This window comes from Halichoerus grypus, chromosome 12, assembly GCF_964656455.1.
Source record: "Halichoerus grypus chromosome 12, mHalGry1.hap1.1, whole genome shotgun sequence".
NCBI lineage: Eukaryota > Metazoa > Chordata > Mammalia > Carnivora > Phocidae > Halichoerus > Halichoerus grypus.
Window position 1 is genome coordinate 103,293,395 of NC_135723.1, and position 16,381 is coordinate 103,309,775.

The following is a 16,381-nucleotide window of genomic DNA, read 5'->3' on the forward strand; positions in this document are numbered from 1 at the left end:
CAGATGCATGAGACTCTGCACAGAAGGCCCGTTTTCTCCATCCGCGCCTTCACTTTCCTTCAAGGGTGTGAGCCGTAGGGCAGCATTCTGAATACTTTGCAATCAAAACTGTGTTCTCAAATATGAAACTCTTCTTCCCTTCCAGGATTTTGCAGAACCTAAGATATTTCATATCAACACTAATTCCATCTGTTGTACGTGACAGGAAATGGTCAGTTCTACAGGTTAGTACTTCTAAGTTTGCTTAGGTACAAAACGATTAGCTTCAAAGCAGACACATCTTGAGGTACAATTTGTTAAAAATACAAGTAAATGCCAGAATATAGTACCTCTAAGAAGTGCTCTTAAGGCATACTTTATAGAGGTCAAGATAAATACTTCCGGCAGCCAGTAAAATGTCAGTCACTTCAGGCTGAGCGAGCCTGAAGGTGTGCCCCCCGGTAATGGGGTGGGCTCCCCGGGAAACCCCACAGAAGGTCGAGGGTTAGGGCAGAAGCGCCTGAAGACACTGGCTGTTACTTAAAGCTGTGAAGTGTGTGGTGATTTCCCTTCCACGTGGAGAAAGAGCTGTACGCCAGCGGAGCTGGGAGGAACACCTTAGGAAGGGTTGTCCTGAGTGTAGGGACACTGAGAACTCTCCCGACACGGAATTCAGTTTATTCCGTGTTCATGTCTTTAGTGCATTGCACTACCTACACTGTATTCCGGAATTAAACTGAATGTGCAGTTAAGGAATTGTCACACGGGTCACAACTGTTCCTAGGGAAGACATTGCAGAAATTGTAATGGAAGCAAATTCAGTGTTTCAGGAACACACCCGATGAGCACAGTGATGAGCAGTGAGAGCAACTCTGAACGTCTGGGACGGTGGCCTCTGACGCGGTCCCACAGGAAGTGTTGAAGCACCGGACGTGGAACGGAGCAGGATGTGACTGGTGGGTGCAGGGACGCGGCTGTCCCTCTGCTTGAGAGTTTATCACGCCGGCAGAGGATGGCTGCCTTCCAGATACTCTATTTTGCCTTGAAATTACTTAAAATGTGATCCAGTTTATTGTAAATCGTATAAATTATGCAAAAAACAAAGGATCAAAGTTCAAAAGTACATTTATTTAAAATGTGGGCAAGATATCAATATAAAAGAAAAGAGTATAAGAAATAAAAATAAGTACAAAACATTTCAAATCTTTAACATTCATAATTTAGAGATAACAAGGTCTTTATTTACACCATTTTATTTGTAGCCGAAGTTGTTAACAGTGTTGTGAAAACATTTAAAAACCTGGCAAATGAATCATAAAACCTAATGTGGGCTCGTAAATTCATATAATACAAAACATAATTTATGTTTCCTCAGAATAAAATTACACATCTTAATAAGATGCAGTATATTTATTATCTGTGTTCTCCTGCTTTAAAATGCCTGCCTGCTGAAGCAGCTGGAAAACACGGGCACCTGAAGGGGAGCGCGGCCTGCTCCGCCCGACAGCGGGCACGGCCGGACGTCGTCCCAGGGCTCCAGTCGCAGTGTCGACGCCATCAGTTAAATTTATATGTAGGCTTGTTGAGGAAAAACCATTTCAAACAAACACCGCACACAGGGTCCCAAATCTAGTTACGGAAGTACCCTGCCGGCATAAAGCCGTCAGTCCTGCTGCACATTTCAATCCCAGGGAGCTTTAAAAATGCCCATGCACACAACTCACACAGCCCGAGTGCACCAGACGCCCTGCACTGGCAGGACCTGGCGAGCGTGCCCTGCGGTCAGAGCCGCGGTCGTGGCTGATGAAGCACAGGCTGACAGCCTGGGAGCCCATCCCTACCCCCCCGACCCCCACACCCAGGTAAGTAAGTCCTCCTTCCTTGAACCTGCCAAGCCCTGCAGCTCCGACCCATCCTCCCAGGGCAAAAATCAATCCGTCTCCCTTCTGTCTCTAGATGGAAAAAAGGCCCCTGAGAGGACACCCACATAACTTTTAAAGCAGTTCTTTCTGAAGGTAAAAGGAGTACATAACAGGCGTTTACGGGTTTTTTTTTTTTAATCTGGAAAAGAAAGTACAAATTATATAAAGAAAATGCTACAGCACGGTGTCCACAACTACTCACCAGGCCTTTATCACTAACTCGGGCACACATGCAGAATACATACGGTTCTGACACCAGTGGGGGCTGCTCTCCAAAAGGATATGATTCATAGTCCAGTGTCTGTGTGAGCACTCCAGTTAGAACAAACTCCGCGTTGTGCACATCTGAAAGGAACGAAACAAGCTCAAAGGGTGCCGTGTCTGCACGCGCTCCGATGAAGGGCAAGAGCAGTGGGACTTGACTTACCTATTCCTCTGGCAAAATATTCTCGACATAAGTGCAGGTCATTTTCACAGGATATTAAAATTATTTCTGACAAACTCTAAGGAAAAGAAAATGAGTTTATCGGTTACTGAACAAGGAATCTCATCTGGCACAGTGATGAATCAGCAGCCTGTTTTCCTTCTATCCACCTTATTTTGCTTGTGCTCCACGAGCTTCCGGAAAGACGGCTGTTTAGACAACACTCGTCCTCCCGCACACTCCACAATCGCCTTCATGGTTGAGAGACTTGGGCAGATTCCAGGTGTGATGTAAAAATATTTTGCCTAAAAATAAAAATACGTGCACATTTTTAACTGAATTTTTAGGGTAATTTTTCATGAATTCTACCATGATTTTTGACCAAATGTATAATTCTGTGAAATTACAGAAGTCCCAGCCCTTGCAGGTCCCCAGCCTGAAGTGGGCCTGGAGGAAGCCAGGATGCCGATCTGAGCTAACTGAAGCATTGTCCCACGTCAGGTAAGACCCGGGATGAGTCAAAGTAACTGGAACTCCTGTCCCTAAGAGACATGAAGGATTCTGTGGGGTCAGTGAGAACACTACTCCGTCCGCCTCGCTGTGTCAAGCAAGAGACCCCTCGTTCAGATCTGTGTGTTCCCTGGGCTCGGACCAGGAGAGGATCCTGATGGCTAAGATGTAACTTTCTAACGCCTGTTCTCTGAAGTGCACCACAAGATACTATTTTTTTTTAAACCGCTCACAGAAAAAGAACATTTAGAAAATTCAGACTATTTTAGGTAAGATACATCTTAACATTCCCATTCTCATTCCTAAGCTGGTTCCCTGAGAAGGGTAAAAAACAGATCAATACAAAAAAAAGTTGTTCTAAGTAATCAAACAAATATTTAAAAATCCTGTCTTAAATTATTTAGGCACACATTCAATTAATATTTTCCCAAGAATCTTCATTCTCCAGCTGAGTATGCATTTAATGAGAAGAACATGAAGTAGCAAAGATTTGTGAGAAGCAGAAAAATCAACCTAAATGTCTCTTGCCAATTGGATTATTCATAAATACACTCTAAACACCCAGGTGCTTTGTCGAGCGTGTCTCTAGCAGACTCGTGAAGAGCAGTGCTCCGGAGGCCCACCGGGCCTCCCCAGCACAGGCCCCCAGGAACACGTCCCAGCAGCCTCCAGAGGCCAGGAGTGTGCGCCACCCACTCAGTTACTGTCCCTTCGACTGTGCCATGTGGGGCACCTGCGGGGACACTGCTGACTACCCTTTACCTTGAAGAGTGGGGAGGCGTGCGCCCTTTTCAGGGACTCTTCCAGACTGAAAGAGAACAGCACCTCGGCCTCAGCGTCTCGAAGGAGGTAGTTCTGCTCATCTGGAAAACAGAGCCGCCCTCTCAGAAAAGTGCAGACTTGCGGAGTACCGGGCACGGGATCCACCCCGAAGGTCTCCCCACCGCAGGTCAGGGGCATGTCACTCGCGGCTCACACTTAACTTCCCTGGGAAACCACTGAATATGAAATCTCAGCTATTCTCCCCTGAAAACAGCCAGACAAGATGAAAGACAGACTCCCTTCTCCACAGCGTAGCTTAAACTTCTGAGGTCATATGCTTTCGAAAACAAATGGACTGAGAGCTGGGGACCCTCTTCTACTGCCGCACCTCCCCTCTGCACCCCGCCACCATTCCACATGGTTTCAGGGAGTTCACAGATCCTGCGTGGAGAACCCCAGTCCCAGAGCGACCAGCTGAGAACCAGCATCACATCCAACGTATATGTGATGACCACAAGTCTCATTAGACTCAAGGAACTGATAATCCATTGTATAGATCTAACAGATTCCTTTTAAATATAGGAAAGTGGGTAGCAACTTATGAAGAATAGTTTCACCAAATCTTGAGGACACAGGAGAATTTTAATTGTTTTTCAGAGTTTTCATGGTTAACATTTTAAGAAACGTCCAATTTACCAAAAGTCAAAGATCACAAAATGTTTTAAGCTTCTTATAAACGTCTCATGCTCAGAAAAGCATTTCTTCCTCATTTCATAATAACAACCAGGTAGCGTAACACAGGTCTAACCTGATGACACGGTCCCCAAAAGTGCGGCACAGGGAAGTGTGGAGTGGGGGCTGGCCAGGTGGGACACACATTAGGACTTGGAGGCCACACACTGTTTCTGCCAAATATCCTTTTCATGAAGCAATGAGGCTTTAAATATGTAAAACACCATTCTTAGCTCATGAGCCAGTTTGCTGACTCTGGGCAAGAGCAATCCAATCAGTAAAGAGACACTGCAATTATGAACAAGTGCTAGAAATACAAGATCCGTTAGCCAATCAGATAAAGCTGCTATACTGTTTTAGGTGGAAAAAGATAATGTCCGAAAATTGGAGAAGTAAAAAATGAACAGGAAGTACAGTCACACATGAAATATCTGAAATGGCAACTTCCAGGGCAACCGCGGAGGCAGACGCGCCTTTTCAGGACCCGGAGGGTCACCGAGCAGCGGCCAGTGCTGCTGACGGAGAAGCGACTCGGGACAGCCGCAGCCGACGCCCCCCTGCCCAGGGGATACCACACTAGGCTCCGCGCGCTCGCGCTCAATCTCAAAACAAAACGCAGGGCAGAAGAGCGTAACATGAGCCTAGAACTTTCTTGTGCCAAAAGCCAGGAAGTGCTCGAAGACCAAGGGGACAGACTGCGGGACCCTGAAGCCAGCCTGAGTGGCTCTCTCTCACTGGACATCAAGGACAGCATGATAACAACCCATGGAATAAAATTCAAAAAGGAGTCCATACAAGGAAATAATAAAGGAACAGTAATACTGGCACAGTTTCAACTACTTCCCCATAAATGACATATTGCACAGAGAAGGCCAGCAGACGTCACCTGCTCCCAGGGACCCATGAGCCACACAACAGAACAGCACAAGCCCTGGCAGGAGCGCGGCGAGGACCCGGCACTGAGCGGGGCGGTCCTGCACTCAATCGGGGGGAAGCAGCAGGTACACCCAGACAGAGGGACGTTCTAGCAAATAATCAACCGAAGCAACAAGGGAACACTGAGGAGACGTGGTGACCCCGTGCACAGTTCTGACCCGGACCCTCTGGCTTTGAGGGACATCCCTGGGACGCAGAGCCATCTGAGGACGAGGCTGTGGCCGTGGACCGGACTCTGAGGGCTGTACTGTGGCCATGGGGCAGAATGGCCTTTTCCGTAGGTAACACACATCAAGGTGTTCGAGGATGATGGCGCGTAACTTTGGCAACGTACCCTTTTATGGTTCAGGAAAAAACAGCAATTTGTACTACACTTGCAACTGCTTGGTAACTTGGTGATTGTTTCAAATAAAAAAGTGAGATTTTTTAAATTCAAAAGCCAAATATGTTTAAAAATCACTAAAATGTTAAAAGATGGGTAAAAGAAATGACTGTGAAAGCAAAAATTCAGACATTACTACAAATCACCCAAGTAAGGTCAATATTCTTTTTGAAAAATTTAGAAAATAATCCAAAAGTGTCAACTTTTGGCAAAAACAAAAAAAAATTTTTTTTTAAAGATTTTATTTATTTGACAGAGAGAGAGAGACAGCAAGAGAGGGAACACAAGCAGGGGGAATGGGAGAAGGAGAAGCAGAATTTCCGCTGAGCAGGGAGCCTGATGCGGGGCCCAATCCCAGGACCCTAGGATCGTGACCTGAGCTGAAGGCAGACGTTTAACCGACTGAGCCACCCAGGTGCCCCCAAAACAAAGTATCTTTATATATGTATTAAAAATAAACGATCTGGGGCACCTGGGTGGCTCAGTCGGTTAAACGTCTGCCTTCAGCTCAGGTCACGATCTCAGGGTCCTGGGATCAAGCCATGCATCATCCATCATCAGGCTCTCTGCTCAGCGGGGAGTCTGCTCCTCCCTCTGCCTCTGCCCCTCCTCCTGCTTATGTGTGCGCGCTCACGTGCACTCTCTCACATGCGCGCACTCTCTCTCAAAATGTTAAAAAAAAAAAAATCAAAAGAAAAAAAAAAAGATTTACATATAGCAAGAAACTGATCCTAAAGCTGATATGGAGGGCAAAAGACCCAGAGCAGCTGACTCAACACTGAAGGACAAGAACAAAGCTGGAAGACTGCCCCTGTCCGACTTCCAAGCCCACCTCGACGCTTGAGGAATCAAGACTGTGTGGCACCCGCAAAAGAACTGATTGGTGGAGAGCCCAGAAACAGACCCACATAAACAACATAAATTGGCCTTTAACAAAGGAACAAAGGCAACACGACTGAGCAAAGATCATATTTTCAACCACTGGATGTCCACATGCAAGAAAAGGAACCTAGACAGACTCTACATCCTTCACAAAAATTAAAATGGATCACAGACCTAAGTATAAAACTATGAAACTCCTAGAACACAGGAGAAAATCTAGATGACCCTGAGTATGGCAATGACTTCAGATACACACCAAAGGCACGACCTATGGAAGAAATCATTGATAAGCTGGACTTCATTAAAATTAAAAATTTGTGTTCTAGGAAAACAATGTCAACAGAATGAGAAGACAAGCCATAGATTGGGAGAAAATAGTTGGAAAAGACACAACTGATTAAGGACTGCTGTCCAAAATATACAAAGAACTCGTAAGATTCAACATAAGAAAACCACCCAATTTAAAAAATGGGCAAAAAGTCTGGACAGACACGTCACCAGAGAAGATGCAGTGTATGCGCTGCTGAAGCGAGCACGTCACCAGAGAAGACAGAGAGATGGCAAATATGCACCTGAGAAGATGTTCCATGATCTAGGTCATCATCGAACTGCAAATTAAAACAAAAATGAGATGACCACTACACAACCATTAAAATGGTAGAAACTCAAAACACTGATAACATCAAATGCAAGCAAGGATGTGGAGCAATGGGAACTCTCCCTCCCCGCTGGCAGGAATGCAAAATGGTGCAGCTAACTTGGAAGAATGGTGGCTTCTTACCAAACTAAACACATACTTTTACCACATGATCGAGCAATCACACCTCTTGGTATGGACTCAAAGGAGTTGAAAACTTACATCCACACAAAAGCTATACAAGAACGATGACGGCGGCTGTATTCATAACTGTCAAAACTTAGAAGCAGCCAAGATGCCCTTCAGTCGGTGAACAGATAAACTGTGGTCCAGGCAGACAATGGAGTATCGCTCAGCGCCACAAAGAAACGAGCTACGAAGCCATGAAAAGACAGGGAGGAAACGGAGATGCGTCTAAGTGAAAGAAGCCACTCTGAAAAGGGTATGTACTAACTACATGGCACCTAGAAAAGGCAATTACTGTAACCTGGAAAAATTCTCTTAAATCCTGATATTTGGGGGATCAAATATGAAATGTTTGAATATTTACTATTAAACACGAAATGTTTACAGTGTGACTAAACCACCTTCTAACCCTCAGAGATCAACAGTTACACCATACAAATGAAAGTCAGTCAACCAAAACTTCGTGAAATAAGAATTGCTGTAAACTTCATAAACAGATAAAAGAATCATGTTTCACAAATTGGTAAAGTTGATAAAAGCAACTCAAATTTCAATGAAGGAACAGACTGTCATATTCTAAATTTTATAGCTCGTCTACAAAATTGGGAGCTAATACATAAATTTATGGGAATTGTTTCTACAACTTTTTTTTTGCCTACATCGTTAGGTTTTGTATTTCATTAATATCTTTTAAGAACAAAAAATTAATTTCAATTGAAAAATTTTCTAAGTATTAACAGTTATCCTATTTGTGGATTTTGTATTTGTGAATTGGCCTACTTGGTACAATGTATTTGTAACCACAGATCAGTATTGGTGGCATTTTTGCAGAGACGCTCATAACGGGGCCAAACCTGAGCTGCCAGATGCACCTGTTCCCAGAAGGCGAAGCTGTATACCATAAAGTTTTCGTTTTTGTGGTCTACTTAGTGTTAATTTGTTCACATTTTCATGCTTTTTGTTGGTGACTCTAGTTTCAAATGCCCCAGCATGGAGCGTGGTGCCGCGGTGCCCCCCAGGGAAGAGGCCATGCCGTGCCGTGGGGACAAAGCACGAGTCACGACGGCTCCACTCAGGCTCAGCTATGCCGGCTACAGCCGGCCGGGTCGTCAGTGGGAAGGAGCAAGGAGAGGTATTAATAGTGTCCTTAGGGGGGCCTGGGTGGCTCAGCCGTTAAGCGTCTGCCTCCGGCTCAGGTCATGATCCCAGCGTCCTGGGATCGAGCCCCACATCAGGCTCCCTGCTCAGCGGGAAGCCTGCTTCTGCCTCTCCCACTCCCCCTGCTTGTGTTCCCTCTCTCGCTGTGTCTCTTTCTGTGTCAAATAAATAAATAAAATCTTAAAAAAAAAAAAAATAGTGTCCTTAAACAGAGGCACATAGCCAACAGGGCTTTACGGAGCCTACGACGGTAGTTATCGATTAGCTGATGAAAATGTGACCAGGGCTTGGGGAACCCAGCCCCGAGTCTCCTCTGGGAGCAACAGCTCAGTGTGCACGAATCTGGGGTCTGTGGCTACTCTGTAGAGCATGTAATTACCATGAATAACAAGAATCGGCTGTATTATTGTAATTGAGAATTTATTATTGATTTTCATATAAAGGATTCTTTCCTATGATTGACGTGAATATACAATCATGGAATTTTAAGTTTGGTTCTAGCTTTGCTATAAGTAAGAAGATAACTTATTTTTCTGGATCGTAATTTCTCATCTGTATATTAGACTACATGAACTTTAAAATATATATACTTTTTATTAATTGTTTTACATTAAAGACTGAATTAGGTTTAAACACCAGTGTCCAAGAAAATAACATGGATCTGAAATGCTTCAATTTAACATTAACAACCACTTGCCCCTGTTAGGGACAAATATGGTTAGTTTCACGGGTCAGAACAGTGTGAGGCCAGTGGGGACCAGGAGGGTCTCTGGGGGTCTGGTGGACCCATATCATCCTACAGCTCCAGGGGCGGGGACGGGGGGGGGGCAGCATCCAGGGCAGAGAAGCACAAGTGTGCGCGTCTGTGCGCGCGCCCTAACCAGAGGTCGGTAACCGCTATCACTGCCACGTGAGGGCGGGTGGGGGGGGGACACAAGGGAGGGAGTTCAGTCTTAGCACCACTGCGGTTGGGGCTTAAAAACCTAAAACAAGAAACCAAACAGACTGCGGTGACGCTTGTCACGGGGCCGAGCTCCTTTCTCCTGCTCCACCCAGACCAGTGGCCAGGTGAGGGCTGAGGATGCACGTGCAGGGGTCACGATGGGCTGGGAAGGCCCACACAGGGAAGACAACACCACAGCTCCTTACGCTAACGAAGGCTCAAATCAATTTTGGCCATAGAGCTTCGTGGAGAAACTGTGTGGAATTTATATTCACTCTATGTGTAGTAGGGTGCACTGACTAAGAGAAAGCCTCTCCCCACTGCCCAGAAGGAATCCACTCCTGGGGCTCTGAACGACGGGAGGCGGGCAAGGGGAGGCAGACACCCATCCCTCCGACGGAACCTGCCATCAAACCCGGGCCAGGACCGTCACGGACACCACTGCACAGGAGAATCGCCTTTCGACTGGAAACAGCCAATGTCCAAACAAAATATCAGCAAACAAAGCAGTGGCAGAGAGCTTATTTTCCCCTAACATTGCCCAAATGACCGAAACCTTTCTCTTTCATAGTACAGTGCAAAACTATCCACTGACTCGCTGGGACATGGAAGAAATTTATAAATTTAATGGTGAGTTGTCAGGAGTGAAATAGCAAACTAGATGTTTGTTGGGATGAAAACGGACAAACTCAAGGGAAAAAAAGGTGTGTTTTCAGCACGAAACACTAAGGCAGTGACGCTAGCACCTACCAATGAACTTCTGACACTTGAAACACTCCTCCAGCCACTCCGGGGTCACGATGTGCCTCACCACAGAGATGGCCGTCAGGAACTTCACCGTGCGTGTCACTTTGCTGGCGATGAGGTGTGTGCACTTCTGCGCAGACTCGGCGACCTCACCGCCAAGGATGTAGAGCTTCTGAAGGGAGGAGCACAGAGCAGAGATGAGCGCGGCACTGACGGGGGCCCGGTGCGCACGCTGTCATCAGGGCCACAGACGCCACAGCCCTCCACATCAAGTCCCTGAGAACCAGGCGGCACATCTCAGACCTGCAGCTGAAACGGGGGTTAGTGAAGCACAGCAACCCAGTCCCCGGTGTCAAGGAATCCCAGCAGAGGACGTGACTGAGAAGACGCAAACACATGGAAAAGACCTCAGTGACTACACTCAATTGTAAACGTAAAAAAATTAAATTGTACTAATTTTAGAATGGCATTTGTTACGATTTCTCTTCCTTAAGAACAGTGAAAAGCACAATGTAGGAATCCAACACGACACAGGTGAACTTTTCACCCCACCCCACCCCCGCCGCCCAACAGCAGGAAGCTACTACTCCAGAACGTGGATCTAAGGTCGTGTCCCACTTCCTGTCCAAGTACACACATGCCCAACTCCCCCTGGCCCCCCCAGGTGGCCTGCGGTTTCACTGGGGGATGCAGAGTGGCCGGCGCACCCCCTAAGCTGGGGCTTTCTAGGACGATGGCCTTCGAGCAGGCTTGCTCATGTTCACATGGCTATAAGAATGGGTCGTGGTCTAATCGCCAGAGTCCTACTAAGAAAGCAGGTGTCTAAGTATAAAACTAAATATAAAAAGCACAGAACAAGGTGAAAAATTAACAATTTAATGACTACTTATTGCCATAAAAACTACTACAACTCCTTTGTAAGTATATGCTGTTAAGATTATTAGGATATTCCTGATTAAATGTTATTTTAATTAACTGCTACCCAAAGCAAATATATACAGAAAGGCACAGTGCTAAATATCCTTATAGAAAGTAGAATATAATTTTACCTTAATATACTGTTGAACTTGGACAGGCTCAAACCCAGTGAAAAGCACAAAAGGGGTCAATTCTGGTGTTAACTTTTTAGTGGGAGGTGGTATATCTTCAATTCTATAAAATAAATACACAAAACACAAAGGTGACTTCGTTTACTTAAAATATAAACTTTTTTTTTTTTAACGATTTTATTTATTTATTTGAGAGAAAGAGACAGAGAAACAGCACGAGAGGGGAGAGGGTCAGAGGGAGAAGCAGGCTCCCCGCTGAGCCAGGAGCCCGATGCGGGACTCGATCCCAGGACTCCGGGATCATGACCTGAGCCGAAGGCAGACGCCCAACCAACTGAGCCACCCAGGCACCCTGTTTACTTAAAATAAAAATGTTCTTTAGCAAACAAAGGATTGTTTTAATAACTGTTCGGGAGCTTTAAGTGTGTGGGGATTTTTCCATCAAGGAGAATGCGAGGCACCTGTCCTTTCTTTCCTCTTACACGGTCTCCCCTAAAAGACTGTGCATGGCACCTCCAAGGAAAGTAACCCATTGATCCCCTCCCCCTCCCAATTACAAATGTTTTCAACGGCTTTAAAAAGGCGGCAAAAGAATGAAATCTTGCCATTTGCAACGACGTGAATAACGACGTGAATGGAACTGGAGGGTATTATGCTGAGCGAAATAAGTCAACCAGAGAAAGACATGTATCATATGACCTCACCTCACTGACATGAGGAATTCTTAATCTCAGGAGAGAAACTGAGGGTTGCTGGAGTGGTGGGGGGTGGGAGGGATGGGGTGGCTGAGTGATAGACACTGGGGAGGGTATGTGCTATGGTGAGCGCTGTGAATTGTGTAAGACTGTTGAATCACAGACCTGTACCTCTGAAACAAATAATACATTATATGTTAAAAAAAAAAAAAAGAAGCTAGCAGGAGGGCAAGAATAAAGGGGGCGAAATCGGAGGGGGAGACGAACCATGAGAGACTATGGACTCCGGGAAACTAGAGGGGAGGGGGGTGGGAGGATGGGTTAGCCTGGTGATGGGTATTAAAGAGGGCACGTTCTCATGGAGCACTGGGTGTTATACGCAAACAATGAATCATGGATCACTACATCAAAAACTAATGATGTAATGTATGGTGATTAACATCATAAAAATAAGTAAATAAATAAATAAAAATGGAAGCTTAAAAAAAAAAAGAAAAAAAGGTGGCACCCTTTGGGTGGACTCCCCGTCTCGCTGGTTCTGCCAGGATAACCATTCCTAACAGGCCTGTTCTGGGTCGTCAGTCACTGAGGGGGTGTCCCGGCAGCTGCAGCCTCTCACAGGCCCTCTGTCCCCCCAGCCCTGTCTTACACAAGAGGCTCAAAACAAGCTATCGGACTTAAGCAAACCTTTTAAATTAAATCAGTATTTTACATATCCTTAGAATTTTCAAATTCCATTTTTAGCTTACATTTGAGACCGTCTAGATAAAATAATTTTTTAGGGTTTATTTGTGGATTTTGATGACCATCTTAAAACTATGTAATCACAGGGGCACCTGAGTGCCTCAGTCGGTTAAGCGTCCAATTCTTGATTTCAGCTCAGGTCTGATCTCAGGGCCGTGAGACCAAGCCCAGCGTCAAGCTCTGCACCGGGCACGGAGTCTGCTTGGGATTCTCTCTCCCTCTGCCCCCCACCCCCACTGCTCATGCTCTTGCCATACTAAAAATTTTATATATATATAATCACATAATTAGGATGTTAGTGAATACTTCCATAACTCAGACTGTGATGTGGGGGTGGAACACGTAGGATGCAGAGCAGGGGAGAGACGAGGGGAAACTGGTGGCTGACTGCAGAGGGCAGCCCAAGCAAATCAACTGTGGTTCACCACAGGCAGCTTGGAAATAATGGCTTTTCAAGAAAGCTCCCTAGTTCATCCTGTATCTGGGGTACCTTACTAATCAAACGAAAGCCAGGACTTCATTACTGACCCACACTGGCCAGCCAGGTCTTCAGCAGGTGAGACCAGTGCCACCCCACACGTGCTTCCAAAGGGCTCTCGGCCCCTGCCCACCTGGGCCATGGGGCGCAGCCAGAGGGCACCGTCCTGCGCACGCTGGTGCGCCGCGGCCAGCCCCGCCAGGCCTCCCACCTGGTCCGCCACAGCAGCTGCGCGTTCCTGAGGTTCTGATAAGGTTTGGCTTAAAAAAACAAAAAACAAAACAAAACAAAAAACCCAAAAACAAAAAAAAGATTCAATTTTTTTTAAATAAAAAAAAATACTTGTCTATCCACCTTTATGTCCAGTAATGAGACAGATCACAACAAAGTTGTGAAGTAATAAGCAAATCCTATTTACTATGAAAATGTTCAGAAATTTCCCCACTTGTGACCAGTTTCTAAAACGGACCTGTAAACGATAACCAACCACAGCAGATGTAGGGGATCCTTCATACCTGGCTCTTTTGGAAGAAGGCTGGATGTTGGTCACTTCATTCTGTTTCAGTTTGGGAGGTAGTCTCACACCCTGTAATTAAAATATCACTCGCTTTCATCAATCTCACAAGTAATACAGGAGCTCCTAAGAGATTTATGCGTCAAGTAACCAAACCCTCTCCTACAACATTCGTGCTCTCCACCGCATCAGAACTAGCATTTGCCCAGGACAGTGACAAGGAGGTCACCACCCAGGAGCAGGAAGGCTTTCCAGAGAACCTGTGTGTGACCCTCGGCCTGCCTTCCAGGTTCCCCAAACCCTTCCGGTCCTCAGGGCGTCTCCGTCCCCCCGCTGCACATGCAGTCCTCCACCCTCAACACCGCATGGCAGTTTTCACTTCAAATGTGTTGTCCTGTGTCCCAATTTGGAATTTGGAAAACGTTCTCAGTGCAGTTACATCCCCTAAAAACTGACACTTCCTCAAGTAGGAATTCCGGCTAGGACGGTTCACAGATCTCACTGGACAGATGAGCAGCTCTCCTGGGAGCGGGGCAGCTTTTCCAGAGCTGTTTCCAAAGACACACTGTCTGTTTCACTGTCCGAAGCCTCCCCTTTCCATCTTCTAAATACTGCTGCCGTATGCAGACAAGCCCCAGAAGTCCGCGTGTACACGGCAAACGCCTGAGACCCGCTCGCCCCGCCAGACCCGGGGCCAGCCCCCTCCTCTCAGCGCACCCGGACAAGGACACGGCCTCGGCCCTCGCAGCCGCGAGCACTTCAAGCGTCCCCAGCACCACACACAGCAGCAGCAGGAAACACGCAGCGGGACACAAACAAGGGTAACGGGGCTGCTCTGCGACTCTGACATGGAGCCGTCTGGGCCCCGGGGACCTGGGAGGGCTCCTCCCTGAGGACCACGTTCCCAGCTTCATCCCGAAGGCCCCCATAACGCTGCTTTCATCCACATGAATTAGAAGAATATCTGCTTTTGCTGATATGTCAGAGCTGCTCATGTTTTCTTAAAATCATCACTACTAGTTTAAGTAAAGGGAAAAAACCCCATGTGACCACGTTATCATCAGCATGAAGGGAACAGACTCTGGACGCTCATCCTCGGCTTCCAGGTTAGATCTGGAAACAGCACGGCGGATCCTCACGAATCAGAACACAGGCTGAGCTGTTCCTTATAACCCTGACAAGAGCACGCTCCTCAGTTAGCTGTTCAGGGGACACAGAGCCTCCCTCACCTCCGCAGCTCCCAGGGACGTGCTGAGTGTCCGTGCACATGAAGTCCAGCAGTTAAAACCCCCAGGAGAGTATATATGGTAACACGCACATCACCCCCAGCCTTGAACTGCCACCACCACGGAAACCGCGGCTGTCCTCACAGCGGCGGGCACGTCAGCGGTGACAGTGACCAGGAGGCGAGTTCTACAGTGTGACGTCACTGAGATGTGTCCTGGAAACACAGCCCGAAACGCCATTCGTGTCCTACCGTCACACCTGACCGATGGCCCCACCCAGAGGGCAGCCCAGCCTTGTTTCCTAACTGACCGTCACTGGCATTCCAACCTACCCCCTCCCCGTGTCCTCTGCAGCTCAGGGCGAGTCGGAGCTGCTGGGGCAGCTCAGGGCTCCCGCCCCGCTCACAGGCGCGCGTCCTACTCCCTTCCCCACCCCACCTAGCAGCTACACAGCTCTCGGAAGCCAATGGGGCTCCTCCACGTAGAAGCGCCCACGACTGACGATACCGCCAATTAAGGGGGGAAAGGACCCAGGGCATGCTGAACATCTATGACAGGTGAGAAGATCCAACCTTCATTTGCTGTGTGGACAAGTTACTTGAAGAGTTTGTAACTGACAGATACAGATCTATGCCTACGGCGATTTTACAGAACAGTGACGGCCTAGGCGACTAGGCCACGGACGTACCATCAGCAGCTCCGCCGACACTTTCAGCGGGACTCTCCAAGCATCTAGAGAGAGAAAGAAGTTATTTTTACAACAATACACTGCGTAAGCGGAAAAGCCTGCTTGGGAAACCCTTTTCTGGGGCTGGTAACCTTAGACACGCGGGTGGCTTTGTGGACATTTATCAAGGATACATCAAAGAACTATGCTTGTGCTAAAAAACCCTTCCAGGACAAGGGCAGGGGAGAGCAGCGAGCAGCTGCCGGGCCTGTGCTCGAGCCTTCTCTAGGTGAGGAGCTCTAGGACAAAGAGCAGTGCAGCCCACTGTGGCCGCCGTCAGCCACGTCTGGGAACCACCACCACCCGTGGCGACGGGAGGCCAGCGTGAAGGACCGCAGCACATCCCCCACATGCCGGCTGGGCTGAACTCTTCAAGGAAGGACGAGGAGTCGTTACAACCCTTTCATTTCAGAATGGAAGGCAGACGGGCACATTTGTTCCCGGGACGGAGATTATGGCTTAAACTGAAGAGCTTTCCCGTGATTAAAACCGTCTGGAAATCAAACTGAATGAGCCTTCTGAAAAGCGAGCACACTAAAGCAAAGTCTGAACGACCGTTTTCCTGAGCGGACGTCCTCGAGCACACACAGCACAGCTGAGTATTGTAACGGACCCCGGGGCTGGGGTCTGTGCAGCCGGGCCCGACAAGGGCAAAGGCAGGAGACGGGGAGCTCGCCTACAACTGAAGCAGAGAAAGCCGGGCACGGGGCACGGGGTGGGGGCGTTTTAGAGAAGCAGTCATCGGCTG

General features: G+C 47.4%; 1 protein-coding gene and 1 long non-coding RNA gene across 17 annotated transcripts in view; one reads left to right on the forward strand and one right to left on the reverse strand.

Moving 5' to 3' along the window:
* Positions 1 to 16,381, forward strand: part of LOC118529080 (uncharacterized) — a 38,824-nt gene that overhangs the window by 21,589 nt on the left and 854 nt on the right. For 7 of the 11 annotated variants that reach the window (XR_013442957.1, XR_013442956.1, XR_013442950.1 and 4 more), the window contains one exon: positions 146 to 1,093. This is a non-coding gene — a long non-coding RNA (uncharacterized LOC118529080). Of the gene's footprint in view, positions 1 to 145; positions 1,094 to 2,734; positions 3,667 to 16,381 lie in introns of those variants that run through there. The other 4 variants (XR_013442959.1, XR_013442958.1, XR_013442955.1 and 1 more) reach the window with 4 other exon arrangements.
* Positions 1,087 to 16,381, reverse strand: part of PAXIP1 (PAX interacting protein 1) — a 51,271-nt gene continuing 35,976 nt past the window's right edge. For 3 of the 6 annotated variants that reach the window (XM_078059782.1, XM_078059781.1, XM_036087565.2), the window contains 9 exons: positions 15,595 to 15,638; positions 13,682 to 13,752; positions 11,250 to 11,352; positions 10,204 to 10,372; positions 3,598 to 3,698; positions 2,496 to 2,630; positions 2,329 to 2,404; positions 2,182 to 2,246; positions 1,087 to 1,548 (listed from right to left, as the gene is read on the reverse strand). In XM_078059782.1, coding sequence (XP_077915908.1) covers positions 1,537 to 1,548; positions 2,182 to 2,246; positions 2,329 to 2,404; positions 2,496 to 2,630; positions 3,598 to 3,698; positions 10,204 to 10,372; positions 11,250 to 11,352; positions 13,682 to 13,752; positions 15,595 to 15,638 — 776 coding nt within the window. In that variant the 3' untranslated portion in view covers positions 1,087 to 1,536. Of the gene's footprint in view, positions 1,549 to 2,181; positions 2,247 to 2,328; positions 2,405 to 2,495; positions 2,631 to 3,597; positions 3,699 to 10,203; positions 10,510 to 11,249; positions 11,353 to 12,704; positions 13,427 to 13,681; positions 13,753 to 15,594; positions 15,639 to 16,381 lie in introns of those variants that run through there. The other 3 variants (XR_013442949.1, XM_078059784.1, XM_078059783.1) reach the window with 3 other exon arrangements.